Source organism: Eubalaena glacialis, chromosome 7 (assembly GCF_028564815.1).
Source record: "Eubalaena glacialis isolate mEubGla1 chromosome 7, mEubGla1.1.hap2.+ XY, whole genome shotgun sequence".
In the NCBI taxonomy this organism is placed as follows: domain Eukaryota; kingdom Metazoa; phylum Chordata; class Mammalia; order Artiodactyla; family Balaenidae; genus Eubalaena; species Eubalaena glacialis.
In genome coordinates this window covers 37,936,677-37,944,342 of record NC_083722.1, presented here as the reverse complement: position 1 = coordinate 37,944,342, position 7,666 = coordinate 37,936,677, and the positions used below count along the sequence as shown (strand labels likewise).

General features: G+C 52.9%; 1 protein-coding gene across 1 annotated transcript; it reads left to right on the top strand.

The window, feature by feature from the left end:
• The first annotated feature begins 1,355 nt into the window (after positions 1-1,355).
• Positions 1,356-6,713, top strand: PIM1 (Pim-1 proto-oncogene, serine/threonine kinase). Its single transcript, XM_061196284.1, has 6 exons — positions 1,356-1,856; positions 1,964-2,070; positions 2,173-2,223; positions 2,317-2,683; positions 4,230-4,406; positions 5,195-6,713. Exons 1-6 carry the CDS (start codon positions 1,775-1,777, stop codon positions 5,350-5,352), a joined length of 942 nt encoding a protein of 313 aa, XP_061052267.1. The 5' UTR covers positions 1,356-1,774; the 3' UTR covers positions 5,353-6,713.
• Positions 6,714-7,666: the final 953 nt, after the last annotated feature.

Sequence of the window (7,666 nt, the reverse complement as noted above, 5' to 3'; positions counted from 1 at the left end):
TTCAATTACTTAGGCCCTGACAATTCAATTTATGGATTACATAGAATTTTAATTTACTCATTTCACACGTCGTTATCAACTCTACAAGAAGTTTAAAAGGACAAAGGATGAAAGTCGAATTGGTCAGTTTCCATGTTATTTCCAAGGGGGGCAGGGGGGCGGATTTCCTTTGAGTCAAGACTCGGGGGCAGCCAATAATTGCTAGTATTGCCTGACTGGTAATAACAGGCTGATTAAAAGGTGAATACAACGTGAAAACTCTGATTAAATCAAGCGCGCCCTCCCACCCTCGCTTTAGATGAGGAGTTTTCTTCTCTCTCCCGCCCTCACAGAAGGGGCTGAGACAGCATCTAGCATCACAATACTAACATTTGTTTCCTGATTTCCTCTTTACAGGGCACTCTGACACACATCACTTCTTAGGCATCAGGATTCACTGGAACCTTTCAGCATTTTAAAAATAAAAATCTGCTAGGGAATCTGGGGGCTGATCTTTTCACCGGCTGTGACAACTGCGATCTGGACCCCTCCCCCGAGTGAGCGGAGCTCTCCCCGTTTTATTCCAGGCCTGTGACACCTCCACTCCCTCCGTGAAGCCGCCGTGACTCATATCTTGCAGATCGTTCGCCCCCTACGCGCCCCCAACACACAACCCCCGGGAGATCCAACCCGAGCCCACAGCGCGTGGTCAACCCGCCCAAGCCGACTTGGAGGTCTTGCGTCTGAGTCATACATAAAGACCACCCTCGTCGGCATCCCCACACACACACAGTCCCTCACACCCCGGCGCGCCGGCCGCCCGGCCTGAGACACCAACGCCCGTCGCCTCTGCGCAACTTGTTATGCTCCAGCTCGAGCCCTTGACCCAAAAACCCCGAGAAACGGAGAGCCACAGAGCCGGCCTCGGGCGGCCTTTGATGGCTTTGTTATTGTTTGGGTTTGAATCGATACGCCCCTCCCCATCCTTCCTCCCTAGCGGCTCGACACCCAGCTCCCGCCTACCCGCACGCCCCGCGCCCCTCCCCCTCCATTTTGGCGCCTTTTCCTTCCCGCCACGTCGTGGCGGCGTAGAGACCATTCTGACCGCGAGAGCTGGGCGGGGGCGTGGGCGTCGCGCGCCGTGTTATGCAGATCAATCGGCTTCTGGTTGGCTGGAGCCGCGGCGGCGGGGGCGGGGCCGGGGCGCGGCGACGGAGCGCGAGGGGCGGGGGCGGAGGGGAGTCGCCCTGTCCCGCCGCTTCCCCACCCCCTCTCCTCCCTCCTCCGGCCCGGCAGCCCCGCTCCCCGCCTAGGCCTCCCGGAGAGGCCCCGCCCCATCCCCGCCCGCCCGCGCGCCCCCCACCCGCCGGCGCGCTCCGCCCCTTTACTCCTGGCGGCAGGGCGAGCCGGGTGTCTGCTGCAGCGGCCGCGGTGGCGGAGGAGGCCCGAGAGGACTTGGCGGCAGCGGCGGTGGCGGCGGCGGCGGCGGGACCGGCAGCAGCAGCAGCAGCTACCAGCTCCCTGTGCCGCGGCGCTGCAGCACAAGCCCCACGAGCCGCCCACCCCTCCGCCCTCTGCGCTGCCTGACCCCGCCGGCGTGTCCGTCAGCCGCCAGCCCCGGCAGCGCCCCCAGTCGTCCTCCGACTCGCCCTCGGCCTTCCGCGCCAGCCGCAGCCGCAACGCCACCCGCAGCCTCAGCCCCAGACGTAGGCACAGCCACCGGCACAACCCCAGCCCCAGTTCCTGCTGCAGCTCCTCCAGACACCGTTCCTACGCCGACATCCTGGAGGTTGGGATGCTCTTGTCCAAAATCAACTCTCTTGCCCACCTGCGCGCCGCGCCCTGCAACGACCTGCACGCCACCAAGCTGGCGCCCGGTGAGCGCCCCCCCCAACCCGAGGATGGAGTGGCGGCTGGACCTCCAGGGTGGGAGCTGGGGGCTCGCGGGCCGGCACTGAGTCCCCTGTGACTCCCCCTTTCCTAGGCAAGGAGAAGGAGCCCCTGGAGTCACAGTACCAGGTGGGCCCGCTCCTGGGCAGCGGCGGCTTCGGCTCGGTCTACTCAGGCATCCGTGTCGCCGACAACTTGCCGGTGAGTGGGCGGCCCGCCGCGGGGAGGGCGCGCCGGACGGGGGGCGCACGGGTGTGTTTGGCCCGGGCGAGGGAACCTAACACTCTCTGGGGGGCTTTCCAGGTGGCCATCAAGCACGTGGAGAAGGACCGCATTTCAGACTGGGGAGAGCTGGTGAGTACCCTGGAGGGGGCGACCCCCAGGATGGGTGGGGTGAGGGGCACCCTCCGACTCCCGCCCTAACGCAGCCCCCTCGCCCCTCTGCAGCCTAATGGCACCCGAGTGCCCATGGAAGTGGTTCTGCTGAAGAAGGTGAGCTCGGGCTTCTCCGGCGTCATTAGGCTCCTGGACTGGTTCGAGAGGCCCGACAGTTTCGTCCTGATCCTGGAGAGGCCCGAGCCGGTGCAAGACCTCTTCGACTTTATCACGGAAAGGGGGGCCCTGCAGGAGGAGCTGGCCCGCAGCTTCTTCTGGCAGGTGCTGGAGGCCGTGCGGCACTGCCACAACTGCGGGGTGCTTCACCGCGACATCAAGGACGAGAACATCCTTATCGACCTCAGTCGCGGCGAGCTCAAGCTCATCGACTTCGGGTCGGGGGCGCTGCTCAAGGACACCGTCTACACGGACTTCGATGGTGAGCCAGGCCTGGGGGCGGAGCTGCCCGGGAGGGAACTGCCCAGGTGACTCGGCCTGGCCTGGAGGCCTGGGTAGGCTTTCCTCTCCGGCCCTTTGTAAAGGTCATCGGGCCGCCTGGCTCGATGCTAGCAGGGGTGGGGCGAAGGAGAGCTTCCCAGCGTAGGAAAGCCGAGGATTTCAAGCCAGCTGAACCTGTAATGTTTCTGGCATGATTTTATTTTTTAAGTGGAATTCAGTGGGTTCCAAGCTTTCCCGATGAATAAGAGGTTGCGGGCAACCGGCCGTAGCCCAGATTTCTGAAGTCTGACCCAGTTTCCCCGCCAGTAAAAGGATGGGAGGGGGGAAGGGGGAGGAGAGAGCGGGAGAGATGAAAATTGATGCCGGTTTTGTCATTTTTGTTTTGTTTTATAAGGGAGTTAGTTTTAGGTAAGGTAGTTTTTAGAGCTGCAGGTTTTTTTCTCCCCTTTGATTTAGGGACGAATAAGGAATAGAAACAGTAGTTTCGCTAAATAATTCATTGTTGTTGTTGGGTTTTTTTTTTTTTTTGGTGTTGTGGGGTGAGGGAGTCGGGAATGAATGTTGTGAAATAAGATCTCTTGCTGGTTTGAAAATTAGTTGGGTGTCTCCGCAGAGAGGATGAAAACCTATCCTAGGGAGGGGCTTGGAGAGGGTTCTTACAGAAAAGAAGGAACGGAGAGCTTGAGATCAAAGCACGGGAGGGTGGGTCATCATCTGAGCGGCTTAACCTAACAAACGACAGCTTTCAAAACTTGTGACTGGGGCTTGTGGTTTGTGTTTATTTGCCCTTGGAGGACGCTGGGTTGGGCTGCATTTTTTTGTATTTAACAGTTAATGGCTGGCCGGGTCCTCCCATGTTTTTTCCTTCCAGTCTTTGCTGCCCCCTGGTGAGCACCAGCGGGATGGCCCCACTTTTTTTTTTTTTTTTTTTTACAACTCAAAGTTTGTAAACAGGAATCACGTGGTCTGAAGCCAGCCCTGCCTCTCTACCTTTCCAGTGAGGGGAGGAAGGGGTGTGGGTGTCTACCCCTACATCCAGAGGGTGGGGAGGAAGGCCTTTCAAAGGGCACCCTGACTTAAGATACTGTACAGGTGTCCTTTCCTGGATCATATCTGAGATGAGACTCTCACCCGGCTCCTGGGCAAGGACATTTAATGCAGTTTAAGGATAGTCTGTGGGATACCTCCCTTGATTTTGCAGATGTTCATCCCCTCCTCCCATTGAGGGTGGTCCTACCACATACAGGTCTCAGGCTTTGGGTCTGTGGCCAGCCCTGTTTGTTTCTTGGAGCTGTTTATGGTCTGAGCTGGTAGAGAAGTGGGTAATGCTTTGGGTTGGAGAGCTGCCATAAGCTTCTCATCTACTTCTTTTAGCCCTGGGAGGGGAAATGGAGTTCACCCAGCTTCTGAGAGAAGTAGGGTGGTGCTTTTCTTTTTTTTTAGGAGTTACTCAGCATACTTCTTTGTTGCTTTGTGTTTTATTTTTGCTAAAAGTATGTTTTCCTTCCTATTCCCCCGGCTTGCAGGGACCCGAGTGTATAGTCCTCCAGAGTGGATCCGCTACCATCGCTACCATGGCAGGTCGGCAGCCGTCTGGTCTCTGGGGATCCTGCTGTACGATATGGTCTGTGGAGATATTCCCTTTGAGCACGATGAGGAGATCATCAGGGGCCAAGTTTTCTTCAGGCAGAGGGTCTCTTCAGGTAACTTCTGGGAAGCCCTTTATTGAGGAGAAGCAGGAATCACGAGGCTGTTAGTCCTCAAGGATGGTCTTTGAGTTTGGAGAGCTTCAGTCTCCAGGAGATACCATGGCCCTTGCCTTAGAATTCTAGCCAAATGATTCACACTTGAGAGCTGGTCTGCAGGAATCAAATGGTTTGCATTTGAGGGTGCCTTGGTGGGGGGTCAGAGGAAGAGCCATGTGTGAGAATATTAAGAAAAGACCATTTAGTTTCACTGAAAGGTTTTTTTTTTAAGTACCCAAGGATCCTGATCCCTCAACTCCTGGCTGTTTTGCCAGGGAGTGAAAAATTGAGGGCTCTTTGAGCCTTCTCCCTTAAGGCAGGCTCTCTTAAATACTGGGGTTCCAGTGACCTCATCGTGGGTGGTGTTCATATTTGTAGGTTGGTAGGTGAATTGAATCATCTCATCGTGCTTAGTGATGTCTCATCAAAATCTCTTGTCATCATCTTTCCTATTTCTGTTGAGTGGGCGTCGTGGGAAAGGCCCTAACTATTGAAGTTTGAAAACTACAGGTTTAAGAGAGGAGCTCTTTTTTAGCTGAAAGCAGACTGGAGCATCTAGGTGTTAGTTAATACCTTCTCATTGAAGAATAAGCGTTAATACCTTCTCATTGAAGAATAAGCGTTCTAGAAAGGGCAGTGTCTCTGTTGGATCCCTGACTTGTGGGCCCCTGGGAAGCAAAGTGGGAAGACCTTTTCACTGCAAAAACAAGTTGAGTCATTCATAACCTCTATCTTGCTTTCTCTAGAGTGTCAACATCTCATTAGATGGTGCTTGGCCCTGAGACCATCAGATCGGCCATCCTTCGAAGAAATCCAGAACCATCCATGGATGCAAGATGTCCTCCTTCCCCAGGAAACTGCTGAGATCCATCTCCACAGCCTGTTGCCAGGGCCCAGCAAATAGCTTCTCGGGCAGGTTCTCCCCTCTCTGTCAGATGCTCAGGGGAGGGGTAGTGTCTGTTTCCAGCTTCCCAAGTACCAGTGACACTTCTCTCCAAGCAGGACAGTGCTTGATACAGGAACAACATTTACAACTCATTCCAGACCCCAGGCCCTGGAGGCTGCCTCCCAAAGGGAGGAAGAGACTCCACTCCAGCCGTCCTAGGCCTCAACTCCTCCCATAGAAGCTCTCCTTCTCATCGGTGTCCAGCATTGCTGGACTTTGCAAAATCCCAGGGGTGGCGGGTGGGGTGGGAGTGGATCAGAATCCAGCCATGGAACTGTTCCCTTCATCAAGAGTTCTGCTGAATGCCGTGATGGGTCGGGTAGGGGGAAATCGGGTTGGGGTGGGATAGGACTAGCACCATTTTAAGTCCCTGTCACCTCTTCCGACTCTTCTGAGTGCCTTCTGTGGGGACTCCGGCTGTGCTGGGAGAAATACTTGAACTTGCCTCTTTTACCTGCTGCTTCTCCAAAAATCTGCCTGGGTTTGGTTCCCTCTCTTTCTCCCCCACCCCTTCCCCCCATCCTTCATATGAAAGGTGCCATGGAAGAGGCTACAGGGCCAAATGCTGAGCCACCTGCCCTTTTTCCACCTCCTTTAGTAAAACTCCCAAGTGAACTGGTCTTCCTTTTTGGTTTTTACTTAACTGTTTCTAAGCCAAGACCTCACACACACACACACAAAAATGCACAAACAATGCAAATCAACAGAAAAACTGTAAATGTGTGTACAGTTGGCATGGTAGTGTACAAAAGGGTTGTAGTTGATCTAATTCTTTTTTAATTTTGCCTTTAAATTATTTTACCTGCTTTTTTTTTGTTTTGTTTTGGGTTTTTTGTTTTTTTTTCTTGGAAAGATGCGCATTCTAACCTGGAGGTCAATGTTATTTATTTATTTATTTATTTGGTTCCCTTCCTGCTCCAAGCTTCCACAGCTGCCGCCATAGTTTTCTTTTCTCCTTTCCTCCTCTGACTTGGGGACCTTTTGGGGAAGGCTGCAACGCTTGCTCTGTTTGTTCATAGGGTGACGGGACTCAGGCGGGACAGCTGCTGCAGCTCCCTGACTGCTGCGGGCCCCCTCGCCTGCTTACCCAAGTGGGCATGGGGTCCGTGGGTGATGGGGGAGGGGCATTGCTGACTTGTGTATATAGGATAGATTTATGAAAAGCAGTTCTGGATGGTGTGCCTTCCGGATCCTCTCTGGGGCTGTGTTTTGAGCAGCATGTAGCCTGCTGGTTTTATCTGAGTGAAATACTGTACAGGGGAATAAAAGAGATCTTATTTTTTTTTTTTTATACTTGGCGTTTTTTGAATAAAATACCTTTTGTCTTAATTTGTGGCTTAAGTGTTGTCCATACAGAGGCATGCTAATGCGCATTAATTGAACACCTGGTAAATGCCAGAATCTATCCTGGGAGGAAAAAGGGAATTTTCAGCCTAAATCTGGTTTCCTTCAGTAGGACTTCTGGGATAGTCATCTTTCTAAAATGGTATGCATGGCCAAAGGGTAGATGAACCAATCTTGTGTGGACAAGATTTGGCTGGGGGGGCCCAATGCAATCCCAACCTCTATTCCCAATGCAAATTCTATTAGAGCTGGGCTAATATGGCATATGTGGCTATTTCCCAGTGCTAGTCAGATTTCATGAAATGGCCACTGGTGACTAGGAGCTGTGGAACTGTAGAGCATTTCCATCATTGCAGAAAGTTCCACTGGACAAGGCTGACCTAGAAGATACCAAAATTTTGCTTAACTACCAGTTGAGGCTTTTTTCAATTGTCTCTCCCACTAGTAAAACATTTTGAGCACGTACCCTTAATAAGTGTTTACTGGGAAACTATATACCTGTGTAAATTTCCCTTCATCTTTAGTGTGGAGTTTAGTCATTGATAATAGATGTGTGGAGATGCGTTCACTGTTTTGACTTACGCAGACTTTTCCTCTCCAGTGTGCTCGACAAAAAGCTTATATTGGGAGTAGGTGAAATGTTAGCCCTGCCATTTTCTTACTGCTTGTGCTGGGATAATTAGCATTTTTAGTCTGTGGTTTCTTTGCAGGGATCTGTTTAAGCCTCTTGTTCATTTTGTGAGAGTTCAGTTTAAACTAGATGGTAGAGCCCATGAATCCACTTAGTGCACGTGGCCTGACTACATCCTGAAAGAACAGTGGAGCGAGTACCACTGTCAATGTGCATGTCAGGTATTCGTAAATATTCGTTTCTTGTTTCTTTAGACGCATCAACAGCAGCCTACAACTTTCTTCCTTCCCCATCATC